General features: G+C 49.1%; 1 protein-coding gene and 1 non-coding gene across 3 annotated transcripts in view; one reads left to right on the forward strand and one right to left on the reverse strand.

The window, feature by feature from the left end:
• Positions 1-26,310, forward strand: part of RGS10 (regulator of G protein signaling 10) — a 34,883-nt gene that overhangs the window by 3,916 nt on the left and 4,657 nt on the right. The window contains exons 1-4 of one of the 2 annotated variants that reach the window (XM_039870870.1): positions 1,290-1,411; positions 6,441-6,559; positions 7,627-7,713; positions 17,534-17,677. In XM_039870870.1, the coding sequence (XP_039726804.1) occupies positions 1,405-1,411; positions 6,441-6,559; positions 7,627-7,713; positions 17,534-17,677 (357 nt within the window). In that variant the 5' untranslated portion in view covers positions 1,290-1,404. Of the gene's footprint in view, positions 1-1,289; positions 1,412-6,440; positions 6,560-7,626; positions 7,714-17,533; positions 17,678-26,310 lie in introns of those variants that run through there. The other variant, XM_039870869.1, reaches the window with a different exon arrangement.
• On the reverse strand, positions 10,636-10,754 carry LOC120608922 (5S ribosomal RNA). Its single transcript, XR_005654568.1, has one exon. It is a non-coding gene; the product is annotated as a 5S ribosomal RNA (ribosomal RNA).

Below are 26,310 nucleotides of genomic sequence, written 5' to 3' on the forward strand. Positions count from 1 at the left end.
CTGCCCCTGAAATGCAGGATCTCACAGTCTCCATTCAATCACCTCCTTAAAATGTATTTACGGAACGAATATGGAGCAGATGACTCTCCTCTTTCCTTCCCTCCTTCCCTGCCTCATTTCCTTCCTTCTTTCTTTTTCCGATTTCTTCCTTTCTCCAGTGAGGACATGAAAAACAAACAATGCCATCATCAACTATCTGTATCATTCCACAAATACTAGGAGGTTTTAACACCCCAAGAGTAGGAAAGATATAATCTCATGTAAAGAACTATCCAGATACATGAGAATCTTCTAACAGGGAGAGGAGGCGGGTAGCTGAGGGACAGCGGGGAGAGGAAAACGAGTTCCTGTCTTTTGTAGCTCTTGAATTTTATACCATGTAAATAAATATAACTATCTATTAAAAGAAACAAAGCCAAGACTGTCCTTACTCTATCAGCACAGCTCACATGGTAAATATTTCCTTATTCTTATTCTTATTCCCTCATGGACCAGTGAAGAAAACTTCATCCCAGCCCGTGGCATCTTCTCAATTAACTAAGTTTTGTGAGGAAAAGCGCCCAGCCTTTCACTTCTGGTGTCTTTTGCTGCCCTTCCCTGTCCAGCTCTCCACCTGGACCACCTCAGGTTGAATCTTAGCTCAGCTACTTCCTCGCTTGTTCTTTTGGAGCAAGTTCTTTAACTTCTTTGTGCCTCAGTCCCTCATCTGTAAAATGGGCCAACAGCGGACCTGACCTCCCAGGTTCGTTGTGAATCCGAGATGGGATCTAGTAAGTGGCAGTCAACGCCAGCTATTTTTACAACCATCGTCCTCTTCGCTGCCTCGCCCCCTTTTAATCCATCAGAAAACATTTATCAATATAAATCTATACGTGAGTGTTAGACACCGCTGACCCTGAGGAAGACACAGCTCTTCCTCTCAAGAAATGCACAGTCTACCTGACCGGTACAGGAGAGAAAAGGTCACTCGCTTGCCTCGAGGTAGGGTCAGGGGAGAGTGACGCAGAGTGGGAGACGGCACATTTATGCATCAGTGTCGGGTCCCGGAGGACGCACCGTGGCTTCTCCAAAGTGAAAAATGTAACGATAGGGTCTTCATTTTCACCCCCGGGGTAGGGCTCCTGGGTAGTTTTATTTTTTCTGGGCCTTCGCCTAGGAAGTGAGGATTCTAGGGAAGCTACAAATACCAGTCCAGAGTTCTTATTTCCTTCCCTCTGGTAGAAACTAGAAACCAGTGGCCATCTGTTGTTTAGTCCACTCAAAAGAGGATGTTGAGGCTTGTTTTTCCTTTGGACCCAGGGGTGCCTGGGAGCCTTGCAGCCCCGGGCCTATCTCGCACAAAGCGTCTCGAAGAAGGCAGTGGATTTGGGGGCCGCACGACACTCCCCCGGTGGACCCCAGAACATGGAACGTAAGGACTGGCCCCCATCCCCTGTGGCAGGTGTCCTCAGCCTGCCCATTGCCAGAGCACTGGCGGGTGGAGTAGGGGCTGGCGGGGGGTGGGGTTGGGGGCGGCAGTACAGACCCAGGTGCGCAGGTGACCTTTGGTGGCTCAGCCCGACCACTCGGCTTTCTTTGAGGTCTCAGACCCGGTGTGGAAACTGATAGATATGGCACTGTTTCTGACTTAGCCAGCCCTCTGCAAACTGCCTGCTCTGCTCTTTGATGCTTGCTATTATTATGATTATTTAGAAACTTTTTTAAAAAAAAATTCTTATTATTTTCTGCTAAATGTGGTTCACACAAACCTCGGCAACCAGGGAATTGCATGCCTGAAGGGTAGTTATTCTCAGAAGCTAGATACTGGAACTGATAAACACTTAAGTGATATTTAGACAGAAGATAGAGTGTTTCCATGACCCAGTTTCTCTGGAGCCTTCCACAGACCATCAGTTCTAACAAACGGATTTGCTGTTTCTCAGTTAGGATGACTTTTTGTTTAGTTTTAATGTCATATGTTTGATGTGGTATAGGTGATGTGAGGGTTTAAATAAGTTTTGTGGGGTGTGTGCTTTCCTTGAATATTTTAAAGGAGCATAGTGTGTATGCGTGTACGTGTGTTTGTGTGTATGCGTGTGTTTGTGTGTATGCATGTGTGTGTGTGCCCATGTGTGTGTGTTTGTACCAAATCACTTTAGAATTTAGGGTTAACATTTCTGCCGTTTCCTGGGCTTGAGTGTTTAGTTTGTTTTCTTTAACATGCTGTGAGTTTTGGGGGTTCTTAGGACAGACCCTTTGAGGACGTAAGTTAACTCCGTGGTTGAAGAAGCTGGATGCTGAGATTTTTCTAAAATGTTATTTGACTTGGGGAAATCGTCATTGCAGGATCATTGCCCAGACCTCCCTGCCGACAAATAGTGGAATCCGTGTCGTAAGCATTCCGTTCTGATGAGCGTTACGGATGCCATTTGAGTATGGATTTTCAAGGAATTAATGTGCGGAGAAGGTCTCTGATAGATATGACATCATAGCATCTATAAATAATGCATTACGCAATATGTCGCAAGCACGCAGCTTCGGCCATCTGCACCACGGCTTTTGAAATGATGGCTTTTTCGAAAGCCAGAAACCACACAGGACAGCATAAATGTCCATGGGAAGCGGACGTCCACGTGCTTGTGTGCTGGGTGGTTCTGGCGCAGTCTTGTAGGAGTTTGTCTGTGTGGAATTGGACTCGCACTCAGTCTTCTCAGTCTTCTTCCACAGCATAATGGTTACCGTTCTCTTCAAGGCCGTTGTGTTCTGGCCTCTGTGAGTGTGAAGATCAGCAGCTATCAGAAATCAATATGGCAGTAGAGCCTCGTGGGAAAGGGCATGCACTCTGGAGTAGGGCTGCCTGGGCTTGGACCACGATTCCCTGTTTCCTAGCTGGGCGACCCTTGCAAGTCTGTGCCTCAGTTTCCTCAGCTGTGAAGTGGGGATAATATTAACTACATCGGAGGGTCATCGTGAGAGCTGAATGATTTAACCCATGTAAAAAGCTCAGAACAGTACCCCGTACGTTGTAAACAATTTGCGTTTATCACTAGCTAATGATGGATTAATCTGAAGATAAGTTTATTGAAAAATAAGTATTGTGCCTGTAAAAATCTGAAGATCTATAATGCTTTCAAGAGCCCAGAAGATCTATAATGCTTTCAAGATTGTAATGCTTACAAAAACATTTCTTTTTTCATTGCAAAAATGCTTTACAGTTGAACTAAACAACAATGAAAGTAAACAGAGCTGGACAAACGTGAAGCGAACAAATGTTATCACCAATAAATGTTATCACCAACGGCTCCTTACATGCCTGAGCAATCAAAGCTGCTAGAAAAATGTAACTTTTTTCCACCTGCGCATTCCAAACCTACCTTTTTGTGTAATCTATCTAAAGTGGAAACTTTTATCAATGAAAAAGGAAAGAACAGTATCGGACCTTTGTGGCTCCAAGTGCCAGCAGTTGGGAAGCTGTCACCTCTACATTTCGCTTTGTTCCTAAGTTCAGAATGAACTTAAGTTCAGATGTAAACCGCTTGCTATGGAGAAAGGTTATGTCTTTCTTCTTTACATTACTGGACTGACTATAACATTTAAGTGAACTGAGATGGCTTAGGAAACCCTTACTTACATGCATCAGAAAATAGCGAATATCTTCTGAGCAGGGGACAGACCTTGAGTAACAGAAATGTCCTGAGTTAAGGGGCAGTTTCTAGGGCGATGCCCACTGGAGTGGACCTTTGCTCAGTCTCATTGGAGATTGGGGACAATGATTTGGAAAAAAGAGACACCATTAGTGAATAGAGTTTGCAAATGCTGATCTATCCAGAGCTAGCTAGCTATTGATACCGATCAAGAAAGGGTGAGAAGAAAAAAAGCGTAACCGAAAGCCATAATCAAAACTGAAAGACAGTCAGGTCCCGTCTGGTAGTTCCTTAGCTGTGTCACCTTGGATCGGTCATTTTACTCTCTGGCCCCTTATTTTCCCAAGCTGTAAAACAAGGGGACGAAATCAGAGTAGTGAGTTCTGAATGGTAAAACTTTTTGTTCAAATGAAAGCTGGCACAGAAACCGAATTTGCAAAACGATTAGAGTATGACATCCAGGCTGCGGGGCGGTACCAGCTGTCTAATGGCGGGGCCAGCTTTCTGATCTCTCAGTTAACCAGAAGATCTGCTTCACCCGAGCTTTCTTTTGGCTGAATGGGAATCCACCGAGTGTATTGATTTGCATGACAGAGCGACAGTGAAAACCCAGATGCGGTTTGGTTTATTATTGAAAACAATGTCGAGAGTTTTGGAATCCTTTCAGACCAAGGTTGAAAACTTAGGGCCCAAGCTGTGGTTCAGCAACAGAAGAGAAATTTGCAGCTGCCTAAGATTGTTCCTGGAACAGCGAACTTGTGTCTCTACGTTTATTTACTTAAGAGAAGATCTGCTGGGGAAATGGAGTCAACTGTCAAACTGTATTCTCCCGGTAAAGAACAGAAGAGTAAATTAGTGAAATGCTTGGCAGAATGAACCCTGAGGCAGAAATTTCTTATAATAATGATCTTTTAATTCGATTTATACTTTGCTGGGAAGAAACTCAGTGTTCAGAAGCTTGCCATTCTAGCCTTTGCAAAGAGAGCAGGGAACTAATTTAATATCCACGAACTGAAGACTCACTTTAGAGAAGCGTCAGATCCATTTGTGATGAGTTCGAGTGAGTCTGCTTCTCAGTTAAAGGAATGGATTTGTCCCAAATAATTCCCTTACGTGCTCCATCACCAGTGTGTATTGAAACACAGGCTTCTGCCGGGCTTCTGGCTACTGATTTATCTAGCCCAAGTCAGCCAGCGAAGTGCTAAAATCCAGGTCGTTTTCCCAAAAGCTGCTCGAGAAATTAAAGTGTGTGTTGACCCCGAAGAGAACATGAATGGTCGTGGAACCTGCATTATCCTTAAGTCCAGTGTCTTCTGAATACAGCTTTTTTCCCAAACCATTTAAAACTGTATGGTCCCCCAGCTATTTGCAGTGATTAATAGTTATAAGACTTTTTAAAATTATCCTTCTAAAGCGATTTGCTTGGCTGACTTCTTAATTAAAAGCTTATTTTCTCCTAGATTAAAACTTTTTAAAAAAATAGGAACATATCTCTACTTTGAAAAAAAAAAAAAAAAGCCCCACAGTGGAGAAAGAAGTACTAGCTATAAAAATAGTTCACTCCGGAGATCATTATTTTAAGGAAGGAGAGAGAAAAACTAACATTCCTTCCAAGTCCACTGTGAGCTTCTAGGTGCCTGACGTGCTTCCTCTTTTAATCCTGATAACCTGAGAGACAGGGGGATGATCTTTATTTTACACACAGAATTTTGCCCATGGTCACACAGTCCAAGTTAGCCTGACTGAGTTTGGAACCTGGGCCCTTCTGAAGTGACATTCTATGGTTTTTCCTGGTCTCTAGGAAGGGGCCAAATTCTATAGAATGAGATGTGCTTATGTCGTTACTTCCTCTTTCAGACAAGTAGCCAAGTGTGTTAGTCGGAGGTCCCCTGTCCCCTACTCTTTAGTCAAGAGGCTTTTTAGGTGTCTTGAGTAAGAGAGTGCAGCAGATGTGCAGGTACAAAGAATCATTCATTCATTCAGTCGACATATGTAGTAACGGTGTGATGCTGAGCCTGGGGCACAAGGAAAAATCAGTAATAATGATCCTGTCTTGATTTAAAATTTGGTATTTGCTCATTAAGGAATGTTTTCCATGAATTCTGATTTTTCGGAATATTGCGTGAAAATTGATCTCGGTGCCCGACTGTTTTGGCAACCTCCTTCAATTCTGCACCTGTGGCCAGCGCCTCCCTTTCTCCACCTTAGTCCCAGCCCTGGTGCATACTTCTGTTTACGTGCCTGGAGCTGGAGATACAAGATAGAGATAGATTTACAGGGCAACCTGGCTCAGCCCGTTGGCCCACGACCTCGTCTCAGGAGGCCAGCATTGCCCCTTCCCTTTTTAAAATGAAACATCCTTAGACACTTGAGAATTTATAAAGATTTAGAGGAGCTTTCAGACTAGTGAGAATCGACTGTGCAAATAGTCACCACTCAGCACAATAATTATAAGACTGTGGAATGGATCACTGTTGAGCCAAGGTGCCTGGGGAGAGGGCTTGAGTGAGACTTGAGGGCTGCAGTCGGCCAGTGGACACCGGGAAAGGATGTAAGGGGAGTGTCGGGAAATGACGAGTCTTGTCATCTAAGCCACAGTTTTCTTCATCTGTAAATGGAAGGAGTGGTAGCGGCTCTTCACAAGGTGGTTGTCAGAATGAGTTCACCGGGTTAAGCGCCTAAAATAGATTCTGGCACACAACTTAAAATCTGTTAGGTGCAGTGGTGATGATGATGTTGATGATGACCATTAAATGCAGATGGTTTTAAATGACAGCCTCTTTGGGCCACGTACGCAGTCCGAACTTTGCTTTGCAGACATCCACGACAGTGATGGGAGTTCCAGCAGCAGCCACCAGAACCCCAAGAGCACAGCCAAATGGGCAGCCTCCCTGGAGAATCTGCTCGAAGACCCAGAAGGAGTGAAAAGATTTCGGGTTTGCCTTTTTTGTTGTTGATAGAGGGGATCGGTAAGACGCATGACGTTTAGATGCGTGTGGGGGAAGCACAGGCCAGTTTTTAACAGTCTCTGTGCCCTAGCTTGAGAGTAAGAACTTTTCACCTGTTGTGACTGAAACGGGAAGGTTTCCCTGGGTAGTGTGGACCAGCACCCCGGGGCACGCACAGGCCGTTTCTGGGTTTTATACAGGAGGGGGTAGTCTGGATCCCTCTGATATGAAGGTTCTTTTGTGTGTCGGGATTATGAACAGAATGGGACAGGCTGGACAACAGCTGGCAAAGTGAAGTTGAGCTCAAAGAGGAGGCCGATGGTTGGGGAAGAGATAACTTTTGTTGCCTGCGGCAACCCCAGGTGTCAGTTAGAAGAAGCACGTGTGCATCTGAAGGATGCCCTGTATCTTTCTGAGTCCCGCTGACACCTGTCCTTAAGTCTTGGGTCAGGCCAGGATAAGCTCTCAGACTGTCGGACCTGCCGCCCCCAGGGTGGTGGCCAGCGCTACTGACATTCCTGGACACCGGGCCACTGTGAGCTCTGTCTAGATCTCAGAGGGGACACTTTTCTGTGCCACTACCTCACCCCCCACCCCCAATACCTTCCAAAAAGGAAAAACACACACCTCCAACTTAAAATAGTTTTCATCATGGCGTTTTTTGGACATGTTCAATGTGTTTTCTTTTGTTTAAAAAAATGGGCCCGATTTTAGAGGAATGTTCTTTGTTTAAACACTGTCTAGAAGGAACAAATATATCTTCCACTGTAATTTACATTTTTGGTAATTTATTGTAAGCTTAGAATTGTGAGGAGATGCTTGCTTCATTTTTACTCTTGCTTACAATGTCAAAATTATTAAGTTCAAATGCATATGAAATTCTAGCTTTAACTTAAACACAAGCTTTGTTTTTCAGGGTGGAGTTTTCACAAGGTGATTGGATCATGCTTATTTGTTGCATTTTGCCAGATCAGTCCTTGAAGTGAAATGCATTATTTGTTTGTTTGTTTTTAAGTAGACTACTATCTGATATTTTTTTTTCTCTGTATCCGTAGGAATTTTTAAAAAAGGAATTCAGTGAAGAAAATGTTTTATTTTGGCTAGCGTGTGAAGATTTTAAGAAAACGCAAGATAAGAAGCAGGTATTTCTTCCACTCTAAAATCACATTCTTGATATGTTTTTTCTCTCCTTGTAAAGTTACAGCTGCCTTTCCAATAGATTTTGAAATTGCCTAAAGAAATCTGATCCATACTGGATTTAGAGGGAAGATTGAAGCTTCAGATTAGGTATCTCATGTTGCTCAAATATTCATCACTTTCAAGAGTTTGTTAATCCATTTTTAAATGGAGCTGTGCGAATGGATAAATATTTAAAGTAAAAATAACAGTTTGTGTCGCTTAGAGTTCATCCCCATGTACGATCTTTTTTTCTTCATGAATAAGTCACGAGGACGCTTCCCCCGGAGTTTGACATGTCGGCATTTTGTGCAGAGGTAGTACAACAATCAGCAGATGTGGTGATAAAGGCACAGTGGGCATCAGACGGATTGTCAATGAGTCACTTAACAAAATATCCTGTGGTTGGCAGGCATCCCGCATAAAATGTTCCTGACTGTTCTCCTGGGTAGATGTGAGCTCTTTGCAGGAGGTACCCTTAATTCCCACATCAGCCGATTTTCTGCCTTTTAAGGTTGAGTGTAAGGGGAGGTGAAGGAGATTATGGGGAAGGAGGCCCGTGCATTGGGTGTATTTATGAGGCCTGTGCCTGTGTATTTCTAAGAGGCTATGAGCTAAGTGCCTACGGGGTCCACTACGTAATGCGCACGCGTGAGGATTCTGGTGTGAGTCTGTGGGAGTGATGGGGACTGGGGCCGTCAGGGGGCAGCTGCCCTGCCTCCAGGGGCTGCATGCAGCAGGTTGTTGAGCTGATTTGGGCAGTGAATGCTTTGGGGTCTACGGCTGTCTGGGCTTTCCCTCCATTGAGTTCTGCCCACGTGGATCTTCGCTGGCCCGTCCTCACCCCCAGGGCCCTGTGGGGCTCTCCTCCTGAAGGCGTCTTCTCTCATCTTCAGCCCCTGCTGCCTGTTTCTCCAGGGAAACTGGACTTCGGATTCTTGTGTGAACCCATCGACTTTATAAATGTTAGAACTAATTTTTTTAAAATGTAGAACCTTGCCTGCCAAACCAAACACATCCATGGGCAGATGTGGCTTGTGGACTGCCAGTTATTGAGTATCTTTCTCCAAAAGCTGAAATCCACGAGACCAGCAGTCATGACGTGTTTGTGGACAACAGCTTGGAAAATGTTCATCATTGGTTTCTTCAAAGACTCTTCTGGACTCAGACACACTTTCCCCAAGGTGGAGCAGTGTGCCTTCCTCTCTGTCAGGGCAAGGATGGATTCTAAGACAGGTGCCCCTTAGCTTGAATTCCAGTCCATCTGGGGCGTGACCCTCGCATTAACTTCCTTTGGCTTCTTCCTGAACGACTGCCTGAGCCTCCTGGGTGGTGAGTGGCCTCAGAGAGCAGGAGAGAGGGCTTGCTTTAGAAAGCTAAGATGCTGGCCGCAGCTCTTCGGGCAGTCGTACCCGTCATTCTCTTTGCCCCCAGCAACCAGGACAGGGCCCAGCGACAACCTCCCATAAAGGCTGGACTGTGCAATTGCTTCATCCAGCCTCACCTGAAAACCCTAGCTCAGATGAGTCCAGCAGGCAAACAGATGTCCCGTCCTCTGCCTTGTGCTCTGCGTGTTAGAGGTTGGCCAACCCACTCCTGCATTGGACAAACCAGAAGCTTAGGTCCCCGCAGGGGCCAGGCCGGGGCTCAAACCAGCACTCTGAAGTCGCCGAGTCATTTTTCCTGCATGTCGTGTGGGGGTGTCCAGCTGAGGTCACCAGGTCTATGTGGAGTGCCTGCTCAGGGCCAGGCCTTGTGAAAAGCATGAGAGACACACAGGAACAAGACAGATGACCTTCTTTGGGGAACAGGCACCGAGAGGGGAAGCTGCTTGTTAAGCTTTGCAAGTGCGACGAGTCTGGAAATGAGAAGTGTGGGTTCCGTGGGGACACAGGCAGTGGGCGGCCTAGAAAGCTCCCAAGGGAAGTAGTGGCTTTTAGGCTGATACTTAAAGTGGGATTTGGGGATGAGGGTCGTTTACCTGGAACTGGGGACAGCATGTGGGGAGGAATTCCTGGAGAGAAGAGCTGAAGGAAGACCAGATGGCAGAAGGGTCATGCTTGAGGGGCAGCCTGGCTCTGCTGTGCCGGAGGCTGGCAGGCAGGCGGGGCCACTCCGGGAGAACCTGGGTACCAAGGTAAACACTGGCAAGCCATGATGGTGGGTTGCACCGGCCCATCCACATCCTACAGACAGAGCTTACAGCATCTGGCAGCTCCTCTCTGCAGCCCTCACCCCTGACACCCAGCATGTGACTCCTTGAAGGTTTGTGTCCTTAAGCCTGGAATGTGATTGCTTCAGTGCAGTGAAGCTGCCTCACCTTCAACTGCCTGGGAATGCGGGTGGTCCCGGAAGGGAGGACACCCCTGTGAGGCCCGCGGTGTCAGACTTCAGTCTGGGTGATCACGCTGAGCCTCCTCACTGCTCCCATCCTCCAGGGGCGGGCTTGCAGAGGTGAAGCAGCAGTTCATCTAAGGCCATTGGCGCGGTGCAGACAGAGCCAGGATGCAGACCAGGCCTGCGACTCCAGGGCCTGTGGGTCTGGCTGCGGGGGAAATAAAATCAGGAGTCAGTTCTAAGTCACTAATTTTAAAAAAGCAGAGGTGGACATAAGCACAAGGAGAAGTTGGCCCAACTGGATTTCACAATGAGACTGACCGCATCTGGTCCAGCAGGGAGTTTGTGGACGGTTTATCTCCGCAGTGAACTAAGGCAGTGGTGGACTGATGAGGACCGCACATTATTTTAAATAGGACCCATGCTGGTTTGTCTTCTGTTCTTTTTTATTTTTAGGTGAGGCAACCCTCGGTTGACCTCACAGAGTGCAAGGACCGTGTCAGCTTCCGATCCCTTATTATTTTATTTTATTTTTTATATTTTATTTTTTATGCCTACAGCACCTGATCTTCCTAGGTGGTCTCCCATCCAAGTACTAACCGGGCCTGACCCTGTTTAGCTTCCGAGATCAGACGGGATCGAGCTTGTTCAGGGTAGCGTGGCCGTAGACTGTTTTCTGTTCTTTTACTAGAATTATCCAGCCTGATATATCCATAGCACTCACTGACTTATCTGATCTCTTACATAATCTCTTTCTTTATCTACTGTACGGTTTGCTTTTCCATCTGTCATGCAGGCTCCATAAGGGTTGAGATCTTTGTCTCCTGCCCCAGTGAATCCGAGTGCCCGGAACAGGGCTGGGCTCACTGTCCTTACAGCTCTTCTCACTCAGCCCAGCCCTGAAGATCCACCGTGCGTGGGGCCCTGGCCTCTGTCTCACTCATGCTGCAGTCACAGCCTTAGGGATGGATGTGAGGGATGCACATGAGTCCATCCTGTTGGGACATATTCTCAGAGGCTCCACAGAGGCGCTGTGTCCTCATCGTCCCTGGTCTGTGATTCGCCCCCTGGCAGGCAGGAAAGCGGCCCCTTAATTGGGGAGAGTCTTGACATCTTGACACTCTGCATTTATGGTAAGGTTGCTGGGGCTTTAGGGACTTGGGAGGGTGATGCCCCCCACACTTCCCTCCTTGGGGTTCCTGGGGTGGTTACACCTGCCAGGTGTTCATATTCAGCCGTCTGCTTTCAAAGCAGTTCGCTCCCTTTGTACTTTATGGTTTAAAATTTTTTCTTCCCCATGAATTAGCACGTGAGATAGATCTATCTTCTAAAACAAAGAAGCATTTATGTTTTATAAAACCTCAGAGAAAGCTCCAACAAAGTGTTCATTCTTTGGCTACCCCTGAATTCATTCATTCATTCGTTCATTCATTCATTCATTCACCCTTCAGCACATGGGGCCAGTTTACTAAGGATTGAAACGGACATGGCAGCCTGTGCAGATGTGTAAAAATCAAACAGAGTCAGGGTGGGGAAGTGGTGGGCTGATGCAAGGTTTCTAATAATCATACCTCTGAGCAGTTTGCACTGGTATTTAAATATAATAATCCCTCGCATTTTCGTAGTGTTTTAGAATGAACAGAGTTATGGGGGAGGGCTCTATCCTATTTATCATTTTTATTATATTTTACTTAACACTAAAACTTGATCCAGGATTTTAGATTGTTCGATATTCTTATTTAAAGTAAGAGTGAAGGTTTTCCTAAAAGTCTAAAACACCATCTTTATTATTTAAAAATCCAAAAAAAACCGACACTTGCTCCTTCAGTGAGGTTCATTTGCTTCACAGTAAAGAGAGCTAATTCCTTTCACCCCTCTGCCCCCTCCAGATTTCACTTCCCTTGTTATTTGGGCTGTGTCCTTCCAGCCTTTGCCTTTCGACGTGGACTCGGCAGGTCCAGTCCAGACCTGATTGGAGCTCGGCTGCTCTCAGTGTGGTCTTGGGCCTGGCACTGGCCGGTCCTGTGCCTCCGTTCCTTCCCTGCTCAGTGTACCCCTTCTGAATGTTATCTGCCAGCTTCCTCTTACTATAACCGAGGTTTCACTTACTCACATCTCTGTCTGTTGCATTTTCATTATGAAAATACTTATTGTTTATTGTTTGCTGCTGAGCCAAAGAGGATGCTACAGTTACATTTTTCTTCTTGGACCATTTTTTTGCTTTTCTTATTTTCACAGCCTTTAAAATGCTTCTTGATACTGCGTTGCATGGGCTTAGGCCTCTCAGCTCATCTCTGCTGTCCGGGTTCACCTGAGGACAGTCCTCCTCGGGCCCTCTGACCACAGCTCCTCCCGTGAGGTCCCTGGGTCTTCCTTTGCACCACTGGCCATTCCCTTTGCCCGTCTCCTGCTTCCTGGACCCAGGTCCTCTTATCTTGAGTCACTCTCTCATTTTGGTGGAGCGTGACCAGCAATGGCTCCTTGAGAAAGGGGACATGGCAGGTAGATAGTTAAAGATCATGGTGAGTGAACACGTTATTTTTTTCCTACCCTCCCACTTCATGGATAATCTGACAGGGCATAGAATTGAATTATAGGTTGAAACTCATGCAGATTTTTTTTTTCATGCAGAATTTTGAAGACATTGTCCCATTGTCTTCTATTTTTGTTAAGAACCAGTATTTTATATATAAGTTGATTTGTTTTGTTTACTTTGCTTTTTTTCTCTCTAGAACAGTATAGGATCTTTTCATTATCAATATTCTAAAACTGTACAGTTATAGGCTTTGGAGGGGGGTGGGGTTCATCCATTGTGTGGGCATTTTATGGAGCCCTTTAAACTACAGGTTTATAGTACTGAATAATCTAATAATAATACTAATAATATGAAAATATTATTAATTATTAATTATTATTATTATTATCATTATTGTTTAGTAACATTTTCCCTTCCATTTTCTTTGGTCTCTTTCCTGGCTTGAGCCCTTAATTTTATCTCTTACCCTCCTGTTTTTTTTCATATCTTTGACTGTTGGTTCCTAGTTTTCTTTGGAGAGTTCAACTTTATCTTTAAATCCTTCTGTTGAATTTTTTCTGCTTTTGTTTTTTTGTTGTCTGTTTATTTGTTTTCTCTAGACTAGAACCCTCTAGCCTCTTCCTGGTGGCCACAACCCCAATATTACGTTTATAAACTAAACTGATCTCCAATCCACCGGTTTGGGAAAAATTTGCTGGGCAACTTTGCGTGTGGAATTTTACTGAGCCCTTAGACTCGGTTTGGCGTCTCATCCTTGTTGACTCTCATGCCTTTGTTCGGGAGCTTCCCTGAGTCAATATCTTTAGAGAAGAAAACTCTAGTTTCCAGGGGTGGGGGAGAGGGGCGCAGGGGAAAGGGAGAGGTGGGAGATGCTCACCTGAACGCTCGGGTTGGGGGGTTGGGGACGGGTCCGAGGGCTTCTCCTTCTGCTGCCCTCCTCATCCCTCCCATCTGGGTTCTCCAGTGCCCCTGAGTTCTCGCCATTTTTTGGACGTTGCTTGTTGGCACCCGTTCCCCAACCTTGCAGGTGTTTAGGCTTGTTCCTGCTCTCTGCGGAGTCATCCGCTGTCCCTCCACCTGCCTTTCACTTCCTGAGCCAGTTCTCGGAAATATTCTCGAATCGTTCGATAATTTCTTTGCCTCATTCTCTGCCTGAAGCTGATATTGATAAAGGTAGTGGCTCGATCCTTTAATTTTCTTACGTGTCCTCTCCCATTGTCCATCTCCGGCAGAATGGCAGGATGGAGAGGAACAGCTGATGGACGTTTGTGCAGGAGGCAAAGTGAGCAGAACTCAGTGATAGGCAGAGTGTTGGGGTGAGGGACGCGTTGAGGGATCTCGGATCCCAGCTTCCTGGAGTAGAGACTGCAGGACCCACTGGCCAGGGGGGACCACTGCTTTCCTTGGTGTTCGAGGTATCAGTGGGACATCCAAGCCCACATTTCTAGAAATCCGTTGGCTACATGGTCAGTAGCTTGGGGGGGTGCCAAAATCTTGCGGGAGCACGTGATTAGGATAACAGTCAGCCTAGGGCAGAACTCTGGGAAGCCCAAGAATTTATGAGGGGGACAGAGAGTCAGGAGTCGGCAAAGGAGACAGGTGGAGACAGAGAGGTATTGCAGAATCCTGGGAGGACCACAGTGGTGGGCAGGGCTGGGGCTGGAGAGTAGTCCAGACCTAGGTCCAAGGGACTTAGCCACCTGGGGGACATCAGCGAGCTGTGGGGAGGGAGGCTACGCGGCAGGTGGGCAGAAGCCAGTCCGAGAGGGTGGAGTTGGTGGAGACACAGAGTGCATGCTTTTCTTTGGTGGAGTTTTCTCTGGGGGGTGGGGAGGTCCTTAGCTATAGGAGGATGTGGAGTGAAAGGAGGTTTTGTTTTATTTTCCCAATTGGAAAAGTTTAAGCACACTTATTGGACAAGGGAGAGGAGCCAGAACATACAAAGCAATTCTCTTCTGAGCTTTGCGTGGCTGATGACTTCGCTGTCCTCCTGAGTGGGTTTCTGTTTCCGGGGCTGGGGTGACAGTGAATCTGCTTTTCCTGAGCATGCACTGGCTGGGAGCAGCGGCTCGGTGCTCACTTTTCTTATGGCTGATGCCAGGCTGGAAGGAAGGCCCAGACTTGGTGGGGGGGCGGGGTGTCTGGGGAGAGCTCTTCTGGGTGCAAATGCTCCCACAGGTGGTCCTCGACGCCGGGAGTCACCACACGGGCCCAGGTGAGGTCCTTTTGTAGCCCTTCTGGGGCAGGCGGGACCCTGGGCATGTTCGCCCTCCTCAGGGGGCTGGAGAAGAGAAGCCAGCTGGTCTCACCCAGAGCCACTGACCTGGGCGGCTCCAGCACCGGGTGGACGGTCTGTCCTTGTCCCGAGAGGAGCCATAGCAGGGTTAACGATGCTCTGGAAAATCCGAAATAACTCAAGAGACCCAGTTCTTCTTTTTTGTTGAGTCTCCTCAGCGCGGACACCAGGCCTTCCCGTGACTGGCTTGCGGTTGGCAGTGTCAGGGTTTCCCTTTTCAGTCACACTTCCCATCCTGGCCCAGATAAGCACTGCTGCTGCAGCCATTCCCCTGTGGGGGCGTCGAGGAGCCCAGCCCATTCCCTGGCAGACTCGGGGGCATGCAAGTGGGACTCAGAGACCCAGAGACGTATACCTGCAGGCCCCCCAGATCCTGCTTCCTCTCCGCCTGGCCCCTTCCATACCCCCTTTAAGCCTCAAGCTACTCATTACACTTCTCCTTTTCAGAACCAGCCGAGACGGCGTACACTCATCTGGAGGCAGGGTGTGTGTGTGCGTGTGCGTGTGCGTGTGCGTGCGTGCTTGTGTGTGTGAGTGTGAGACAGAGAACGTCCAACAAGGTCGGGGCGCCAGAGGGGATTTCTACCTCCAGAACTCTGCATGCAGTGTGTTAACCTGACCGGCTGATAGTTTTACGAACTATGAACATAGGAAGTGGCTTTCCAAAAATGTTCCTTCCTGGCAGAATGCGGGGGGTGGGAGGGAGGCTCCTGGCTTCACGTCAGCCTGGGTCTCCGAGAGGCAAACAGACCCAAAGGGCTGCACCTCCTGGGTCACCGTGATGGTCTCCAGACTCGTCCCTGGAATAGCCACATTTATCTTAAGCTGTTCCTTGTGTCTTTGAGCCTGGCCTTGATTAATGACTGCATTGATAGTTGATCAAGAACTGACACCATGGCCTTGGGTGTCGACCTCCATCTGGACAGTCTCTGCGGGGCACTGGAGACGGTCAGGCCTTGGCCTTACGGGGCCTTTTGTCCACTAGTCCTCGGAACAAAAACAAGTTAAAGGACTGCTTTTCGCTTCCTTTCAAGCACCAGGTATTGATGCCTGGTGTTTTCCATACGGTGAAAGGTTTTCGGAGCCTGAGATTCCCTAAGCCAAGCTCTGCAGCCTGTGCGGAGCCTCAGGTGGGCTCTCTGGGGAGAAAGGCAGTCCTCCAGGCCTCCCACACGACTCATAGCTCCGTGGCTGCATTTCAGAGGCATTTATTGTCTGGCTTGCTCCTTAGGATGAGGTAATAGTTTGGGCTTTCGTGTTGAGAGAAACAGCCCCCATCTTTGCCGCTGCGAGGTATGAGTCCGGGAAGTCTCCTTTCTCTAAGAGAAAAGAGACCCATCAGGGGACACTGGAGAAAGCCAGGCTCCCTTCTTCCGCCCCACGAGGAGGCAGGCTGTTTTTAAGACGAAGCACTTACCGCGAGCGTGTTCCCGCGGCAGCCAGGGTTGGTTTTCCATGCATTGGAAGCAGAGAAGCACACTTATCTAGCTCTGCCCGCAACCTTTCAAGGGCCGGTACCTACTCAGAGCTGATGCTTTCCAGCAGGACTGCTCTTGGGACTCAGGGCGGGCAGCCAGTGTCCTCTCCCTGGCTTATACTTGTATCTCGTTACCTGGAAAAACACCACCCTGCCCTGGGAGGCCGACTGACCGCACAACCTAGAGGGGATACTGTATCCTGCAGGTGTGGACCTGAGCAGAAATGCAAGGCTTTGGAGCCACACAGTCCCACGTCTCCCCGCAGGCTCCTCGAAGGTGGCCTGGCCTCCGTGTCCTCATCGGGGGAGTGGCACTAACAGGAAAGTGGCACCTGGGTGGATGCTCACGGGGTTAAGGAAATGGGGCCATGGCCGTAAAACATCTCGCTCGAATGTGTCTGGAGCACAGGTGCTTGGTAACTGGTTGGGATGTTACGCATAGTTTAACTCGATTTTGTTTTTCTTGTGGTGAAATACAGATAAGGAATTTTACCGTTTTAACCATATTTTAGGGTTCTCACTTTTACCATTAAACCTTTAAAAGAGTACAGTTCAGTGGCCTTAAATAGATTAATAGTGTCATACAGCCATCACCACTATCTAGTTCCGGAATTTCTAATCACCTCACACAGAAACCCCTTACCCCTTAAGCAGTTACTCCCCTTCCTCCCCTCCCCAGCCCTGGGCAACCACTCATTTTCTGTCTGTATGCATTTGCTTATTCTGGATATTTCACGTATCATGTAATATGTGGCCTTTCTTTCAGTTAGCATAATATCTTCAAGGTTCATCCATGTTAGAGTATGTATCAGGACTTCATTCCTTTTTACGGGGTGTTCCTAATATTCCCATGAGTCTTTAATTTGGAGACTTCGCAGGATGGTCCCTAAAGTACAGAACGTCACTCATTCTGGGCCAGGATTCTTTCTGTCATCATTTCTGATTGCGAAGCGTAGCCATTTTGTGATAGGAAATGTGGCTACAGACACGTGGGAAAGGTGGAGTTGGGGCTGGGCCAGCTATGAGTCCCAGCAGCCAGGGCCCCTCGGCCTGGACGGAGCAGAGAGCTGGGTTCAGGCCGGGAAGGGCTGAGCTCACAGATGACAAACAGCGCTGCCCCCCCACCCGTGTCTCCCCCAGATGCAGGAAAAGGCAAAGGAGATCTACATGACCTTTCTGTCCAGCAAGGCCTCATCCCAGGTCAACGTCGAGGGGCAGTCCCGGCTCAATGAGAAGATGCTGGAGGAACCGCACCCACTGATGTTCCAGAAACTCCAAGACCAGGTAACCTGACTTCCTTACCCACACTTTGATTTGAAACCAGCATTTATCCCCGGCCTGGAAGAATTCAGTCATACACTACATTTTAGACGCCCCGGAAGCTGTCCCATCCAGCTGGGCAGGCAGAGGCGCATGGAGGAGCCGCGGCTGGCGAAAGATAGAGGACTGGATTCGACCCCCAGGAGGCTCCTCCCGCGGGCCTCTTAACTCTTGGCCTACACACCGTTTGAACCGGCAGGGTTATCTGTCTTCTCGACCCAGATTAGAGGAGAGGCTGGGTCTATCTGAGGCACCCACACTGAGCAAGCAACATGTGCTAACTGCTGAAGATAGGAGTGCACAGAAAATTCTAGAAAGCAAGCACAAGGACTGAAAGCGGCAGGGAACCCGGGGTGGCTTTTTGTGCAGATATCCAAGCGTAGCCACCTGCCCCTGGTGGCCCATTCCTGTAAGCTAGTTCATAATGAGGCCCCTGAGTCATCATGAAAAGGCCAACATCTGGAGCATACATATTCCACTTAAAGAGGAAAAGTTAGGTTTAAAAATAGACCTATGAGGGGCAAACTTCGGTGTTCCATGGGGAGGAACGGCAGTGGTGATAGGCAGAGGGATGAAAGTGCGCTCCCGAGGCTCTCTGAGGGACCAGTTTGCAGACAGGACCATCCGCAGTGCGCTCTGTTCTTCCGAAATGCAGTACACGCACTTGTCGACAGTGGAACGCAGACAGATTTTGAACTTCTGCGGGCCCTGTCCTTGCTGCGGAAGTGAAGGCCTTCCTTGGCACAGGGGTGAAGACTAGCTTTCCGTTTCATTCAGCAGCCCTCGGCCAAGAGCGAGTCCACCTGCAGGGCTTGTGGAAGCAGATGCTGGGCTCGACCCTCTGAGTTAGAGGTCAGATTTGATGGTTCCTAGGCGAGCTGGGACTTTGCCTTCCCAACAAGGTCCCAGGTGAAGTGGATGCTGACGGTCCTGGGAATTCACTCAGAGAACCACTGGTCCTCTAGATAGGCTGGCTTTTTCTTTGATCACCTGGAGTGGGCACAGAGTGCAGAGCATGTCCCAGCATCTAGGAAGAGGGCTTATCTTTGCTCAGCATCAAATAGAAAACAAATATACAGGTAGAAAATACAAACATGAGAAGTAGTTTCAGAGTGTTTTTCAATTGACAGTGGAAGTGCCAATTCCACATGAATTATGAATCAAATTCGGGTGTTGAAGAAACTCTGATTAGCATGGGTGACTTGCCGAGAGCCTCCTGGAGGTGGTGACTTTGAGCCAGAGGGAAGGAAGTTATGGACATGTATTTGCAGGAGGAAAGGAAGTGGAATGTGTGGTCAAAAGGCAGTTCTTGTGGTTATAGGCACCTGGGGATGTCTGTCCCACCTGGACCTCGGCATCTTTTAAAAGTTCCTATAGTACTTTAAAGATAGCCAGAGTTGAGAACCTGTACTGAAGCCCTCATGTTCTAGGTGTTTTCAGTAATGACAGTATCTACTATCAGGGTACCCTCTGTGCCCGATGCCCGCTTGGTGTGGAGGATCTCATTTCATCTCCAGAGAGTATAATTCCTGTTTTGATGATGAGAAAAGCGAGGTTCAGAAATACTAAGTGGTTTGTTTGCATAAAGTTACACAGGTACTAGGAAGTACTGGAGGGTGATTCGCTCTCACCCACCTGTCTACAAAGACCGCACTCTCTGTCACACTCACAGCCTGCACGGCTCTCCCGGGCTAACCGGCAGCCTCTCACGGCTCCTCAAAGCCCCATGAGACCAGCTGGAGCAGAGGTGTTGGACAGGCCATGTGAATAGGGGCAGTCCCGTTTCCTGGGACGGCAGACTCCAGGGTGGTAGCAAGGAATGAGACAGGCGGGTAGCATTCCCCGCGGTGGCACCTCGGGCTCCCAAGGACTCAGCTCTCCTGCAGTTAGGCCAGTGATACATCTCGAAATGGAGCGGACCTTTGCGTCCCGGGCACACCCCGCTAAATTCACACACTGGGAGGTCAAGCTGGTGCAGAGAAGACGAAACACAAGAACAGAGGAAGATTTTTTATTTTTAAGTTTATTTTTTATTTTTTTTTAAAGGAACAAAGAAAAAAATTTATTTTTAATTTAAATTTATTTATTTATTTATTTATTTATTTATTTATTTATTTATTTGATGGTGACATTGGTTAACGAAATCCAATAAGTTTCAGCTGTACCCTTTTACAGTAAGGCATATATATATTTACACTGTGCGTTCACCTTCCATGGTTAGATTTCTTTCTGTCACCACATATTTGACCCCCTTTACCCCGTCTACCTCCCCCCGCCCCACCCTCTGGTAACCACTAGTCTATCGTCCATGTCCATGAGTCTCTGTTTGTCCTGCTCGTTTGTGGCTTTTAGGTTTATACCCCACGTATAAGTGGTATCAACTTTTTCTGTCTGGCTTCTTTCGCTTACCACGATTATCTCAAGGTCTATCCACGTTGTCACAAATGGCAGTATTTCATCCCATGAAAAATATTTTAAAAATAACTCTTATCTACTTCACCTTAAAAGTCATACATGCTCAACGACAGAAACTTGGGAAACCAGAATATAAAGACACGATCCCTAATTCCACACCTGGAGGCGAGTCCTAAATAACATTTGCTCTCTAGGCTTTCCAACTTTTTTGTTCTATAAATGCACATACGCACACACACCCATAACAAACACGGCACAGATGCCTGTTTAAACTATTTAAAGTCAAGGAAGTGCTTTTATACCCTGTTGTTAAAAGTCATTTATTTGAGAAGGAGAAAGAGGCACTGTCTTCCTGCGGCCTCAGTGGATGAAAACAAGGAGTTTGGAATCTGAGCTAGTTCCAAAATCCCTGAGAAGGGCCCCTGCCTTACGTTTGCCCCAGAATACTCTGCCTCGCCAAGGCCCTGCTGGTAAACCGCCTGGACGTGTACTCAGCGCAGGCTGTGGTCCTCTGCTTCCCGAAGACCCCCACGAGAGCCCTGTTTTCCTGCGAAGGAGTTGGAAGCTGAGGGGAGCATGTTTGGAACCACGAGATGTCACATAACTTTTAAAAAAGCTGCCCAGTGGCTTCGATGTCTTTGAGCCCAGCTGGCTCTGTCACGGAGCTGGGTGAGCAGGCAGCTTTCAGTGGCCCCGGCCAGGGGAACTTCAGGTGGCCTTGTCCCATCCTGGAGGAGGGGCAGTGCCTCAGGCCCTGGAGGCAGGCTGGTAGGGCAGCATGGACTTTGGGGCACAGCCAGACCTTAGAAGAATGGGAAAGTCCTCGGCAGCATCAGAGGTGAGCCGACATCCATGCATCTCATGCAGAGGAGGACTTCATTCAGGTCCTGTTTACTCTTGGTTTACACAGAGTCCTAACAGGTCTGGCGTCTCAGTTCGTGGTGGTTTTGAAGTGCTGGTGGACGTCGTGTTGGGGAGCGGCGGGTGCGGGCGGGGAAAGGTAAGAAGCAATAACTAACAGCTTGGGAGGGAAAGAAAGAAGAATGATACTAAACATGGATGACAGCACCACGATCTGGAGCCGCCGAGCGGGGGGCGGGGGCCAACCCACACACTGCATTGGGGGCCTCCCTGTGCTCCGGAATGGTGACGTGATTAGTGATGCTAATGACCCCAAAGCATCAAGCAAAACTTAAATCGTGGCCAGCACGTTCTGTGAAGAATGCGTTAGACATTTTAATAAGCCTTTCATCAAAACAATCTCTTAAGAGAAGTTCATAACGGTGCTATTTGGAAAACTCGTGTAAGCGGATAGGTCGTTCTCTGGTTTAATTCGGCTCCGCTAACGCGGCCCGGTCATGCGCCGGCACGTGCTGGCAAAGCCAGGGTTGGGGAGCAGCTCTGCTTCTCTCTAGTGCTTCAGTCCAGAGTCAAAAGTGGGCCGTTGGACAAATTTAAGTTGTGAAAAGCAGGAAGGAGCAGGCGACCTGACACAGAGTTGCTTTCTTCACTTGCGATACTTTGCAAGGTCTCCTGGGTGATCTGTTTCGGTCCTGGTCGGTTTGCTGGTGTGCGGATCTGTCCTTCCATTCGTTGCTTTATGCTCCGGGACTGTGCTGAGCGCCGCGTTCACACCAAGGGATTCTGCACCATCCAACCACGTGGACAGAAAAAGATAAATGCGAGGAAGGAAATGTAACAGGCAACAGGCGAGGAGCCGCTGGGAGGGGCCTACTTTGGGTCTAGCAGTCAGAGCGGGCTCCCTGAAGAGGTGACTGAGACCTGAGTAGTAAAGGGGAGCCAGGTGAGAGGAGGGAGCCAAGTAGGACCTTCCAGGGAGAGGGATGGCAGGTGCAAAGGCCCTGGGGCAGGGCTGCTGGACGTGTCGGGGGCGGTGCATGAGGCTGGATGGAGCACAGCGAGTGATGAAGGTGGTGAGATCTACCACCTGGCTGGGGTTAGGCCCTGAGGCGCTGCTAACCAGTTCCCTTGAGCAAGAGAATGCGTATGACTCGGCCCAGAGCCATCTCTGTTACTACAGAGTCAGCTGCGAACCCTCGGCCTCCTGCTCATGGCTCATCGTCTGTACCCGGACGGCCTGACCCCCTGCCCCTCCCCCTCCCTGCTCATCACTTCCTGGATGCTGAGCTCAGGTTCACTGTCATTACCCCTGTGTGCTAGCCTGGCCGGGAGGGGGAAGTGGGAACTCACGTTCCATCCTGCCTCCATCTGACCCCAGGTGCCTCCTTCTTCTTGGCGCGGCTTCCGTGCCCTCATCTGTAACTCGGGGCTGTGGGCGAACTCTGCTGCCTCCCCAAGCTGTGCAGTGGACCAGTCACAAACCTTCAATGCCCCGATGTGAGAAAGTCGCTCCCTGGTACCACGACCTCGTTTCCCTAGACCCGACTTTTCCCCTTTTCTTTGACTTTAGAATTTAGTACCTGTGAAATCTCGCGCAAGGTGCGACCCCTTTCTGTGCCTCAGTTTCCTCGTTTGTGAGATACGGGGTATGATGAGGCGGTCGTGAGGATGAAATGCAGTCATATCTGTGAAGTGCTTACCTAGTGCAGTGCCTGGCTGCACTGGGCCCCCATAAGTGTTAACTATGCGTGTCCTTTAGAACAGGGGTCCCCAGCCCCCAGGCCGTGGACCGGTACAGGTCCGTGGCCTGTTAGGAACCAGAATGTACAGCAGGAGGTGAGCGGCGGGCCAGCGAGCCAAGCTCCATCTGTATGTGCAGCCGCTCCCCAGCGCCAGCATCACCGCCTCGGCTCCACCTCAGATCATCAGGCATCAGATGCTCGTCGCAGCACTGGTCCCTGGTGCCAAAAAGGTTGGAGACCACTGCTTTCGAATGTAACAGGAGGATGAACTTTAGCTTAATGCAGTAGTTCTTAAGGAGGTGAGGGTGAGGAGTGGGAGGTCGTGCCCCAGGGGACACTGGGCAATGTTTGGAGACAGTTCTCGTTGTCACAACCCGGGCAAGTGTGTTACTGGTGCCTAGTGGGTACAGGCCAGGAATGCTGACTGCTGAAACCCTACAATGTGCAGGACGGCCCCCCCCGACACAGAATTGTCTGGTCCAAAATGTCAGTGGTGCCAAGGATGAGAAACCCTGGCTTAGTGTGACTTCCAAAATTGTGGCAGGGTTCACGTGCCTGACCTTCACTGAGCCTCAGGTCCCCACCTCAAAAGCAGCAAATAATGTGTATGTCAGTTTTCTGCACTATCGTGAATTCCAGAAAACACCAAGCCTGAACCTCTTCACAGTTCCTGCAGTGCTCTTGTGTGCGCACCTCACATGCCGGGGAAGGTGGCACCTGACGCCTCAGTGTACAGCTGAGAACTTTGGCTCGATGGGAAGATGGCACAGCTAGCCCGAGGTCGCAGAGCTGGGAGGCGGGAAACAGAGCTTGAGCCCAGGGTTTCTGGTTTAGCCGGACTCTTCCTGCCACGCCATCGGCCCGTGAGAACCATCCGTGTCGCGAGGCAGTGGTATTTGTCCTTATCGTCACCCTTCCGGACAGGGCCGCTTTCCTTTCGCGGGTGCTGGTGCAGGCAGCACTGTCTCTGGCATTTAAAGACCAACCAACGTTCTCACCTTCTTTTTTCCCACGTTCATCTCCCTTGCTCAGTCATGCTCTGCTGCATCTCCAGGCCCGGCTGACTCTAGAACATTCCCACCAGTTACCGAGGCTCTGAGAGTCAGCTACAACGTGGAGGGATCAAATTAGTCATAGCAGCCCAGAGGCTTTTCTCTGTACAAGAAATAACAATGCCGGTCTCCGCTGGCCCGGTCAGTGTAATGGCCTGAACACACGTGTCTTGGCCACCTACACGGCCAAGGGAGACTCCAGGGCGGAAGACCAGCGCGGGAACCTGCTGCGCCATGGGGACATCCTATTGCTGTGTCACTCAGGATTCTGGACAAGTTAATTTAAAAAGAGATTATTTGTAATGGTTCAATTACTACATGTTCATTGTTGAGATGAAGAGAAGAAAATTCACACGACCCAAGAGGGTACGAAGCGAAAGCCCCAGGCCCTGGCGGCAGCACCCCGTCACGTGTCCTTCCCTGCTCGTTTAAGAACGGAACACTGAAATCGGCCCAGTGACCTCCGGTCGTGCCCCGTGAGAGAGTCAGGGCAAAAGTCCGCTCCTACGAGTTTCTCGGCACCAGTCTACACACCTTTCTCTGAAGCCTCGGGTTCGAATGGAACAGCAGGAGATAGGAGAAGATGGGAGGCTCAAGGTCATCGCAAAGGGCAACTCGAGGTCATGGCTTTCTTGGACCGTGAGAGAGAAGGCTGCAGGCTGTCGGGGGAGCAGGGGTACTCATCCTTCTTTAATCACAGGGATCCCAGGGCCTACATTTAAAGCAAATTTCAAGTACCGCCAGGCTTTGGAGTTGGTGCTGTCTGAGCCGGGAAAGGCAGAGAGAACTTGGTTTCTCCGCAGGCCTCTCAGCCTCGATGGGCTTAAAAAAAAAAAAAAAAAAATTTAGAAAGACTTCAGTGAGATGTCAGCGCTCCCAGCCACACCCTTGATGAAGGAGCCATGCGCTGGGCCCCCCGTTTCTTTGAATTTCCCCAGATCTCAAGACATGAGAAACACTTCCTTTCTAGACATCAGTGAGAAGGGTTGGACTAGCTGGTGAGGACCTGGAGCTGGGGGAGGGGCTTCCGTGTCTACCCCCTCTCTCAACCCTTTGTTTCTCTAAGTCTGCAATGGTGGCCGGAGCTGGGGGTTCTGGACGCCTCCGTCCTGTGGAAGCCCCAGAGAAGCCGTCTAGTCCAGAAACCAGCATTTTCCAACGTGCAAAGCCAGAAAGGCCAGGTCGTGGGTTTTTGTTCGAAAGGAAGGGAAGTTGTCTCTCCCATCTACCCAGCTGTTCGCCTTATGAGGGGTGGGGCGGGAAGGATGGTATTTGAAATTCTCTTTTTAACTTTAAAATGGTGTTCAGGGGAAGAAGGGAGGGGGTGGGTGCCAGAACAGCATTTAACTCTCTGATGGCAAAAGGCAAACATAAAACACCTTTGCCCTGCGTAGAAAGCATGCCATTCGGGCCTTGAGCATTACGGACTCCGGGAAAAAGTGCCGCCACCCACTCGAGAGCACCGGCACCATGGGCCAGTGAGGGTATTTCAACCCCTGCAGGGGTCTCTGCCTTTGTCCATGTCCAGCCTCTGTCTGGAGTTCTGACCCCACCCCAGCATGTCATCCAGCTCTGGCAGGCCTGTTCAGGAAGCAGGGACACTGTCCAGGGTGACAGAAACTTCCAGTGGCCCACGCTGGCACTTTGGGACAAGGGCCGACCTGAGCTATTTTGTCGTCTCACCCGCTGTCTGCCCTCTGCCCTCAGACCTCCTGGAGGCACCCCGTTCCTACTACAGAAGAGGGGGAGGCGGTCTTCGGCTTGATGCGTGGACATCCCCATTGGCGCCTTTTCCCAGCAAAGCCTCTTTAACGCCCAGCTGGTTCTGCCGTCATTTCATAGTTGAGGCTGGAGGGAGAGGAGCTGGCTTGCTTCACGCTCCTTATCTGTCCATTGGGTATGAAAGCATGCCCAGAGCCGAGCTGTATGGGGAGAGAGCACATTCTCGAACGGCGACCCAGAGACGGGAGCACGTGCCACCTCTTTTCAGCAATTTTCGTATAAAAACTAAACCCAGTTCTTGAAACCAATATGAAACCTCATTAATAAAACTTGCATTAAGGGATTTGTTATTTTCCTCCTTGTACCCAGTTGAAAGAACATGGCAGAGGGTTCTGGATAGAAGGGAGGATGTATGTTTAGTTCTTTTAATATCCTTATCTTCTGAGAAGTGTTAAAAGTGCTTCACTGAGACAGCGTTGAAGTCTTCACTGAAGAACCTTCGAGGCCGGTTAAGCTTCTCATTCTCTACAGAGGTGAGGACAGTTCAGCGAGGGTGTCCTTTCCTGGAACAGCAGATTTGGGACACCTAAGTTAGAGTACCATACGGCTCTTTTCTCTTGCAGAAAGGCGAATCCCAAGCAGGCACTGTCTGGGATCCGGAGAGGGAGGGGCACCTTGGCTGGGTAATGACCTTGTGCTGTGGGACCTTGTGCATAGCTGCAGAAGGCAGGAAAGCTCCCTTCACCTTTTCCCCCAAAAGAGTTCCACCTCCAGCTGCCGGTGGGATTGGCTCCCCAGGCAACGA

Source organism: Pteropus medius, unplaced genomic scaffold (genome assembly GCF_902729225.1).
Source record: "Pteropus medius unplaced genomic scaffold, Ma_sr-lr_union100, whole genome shotgun sequence".
NCBI classification, from domain to species: domain Eukaryota; kingdom Metazoa; phylum Chordata; class Mammalia; order Chiroptera; family Pteropodidae; genus Pteropus; species Pteropus medius.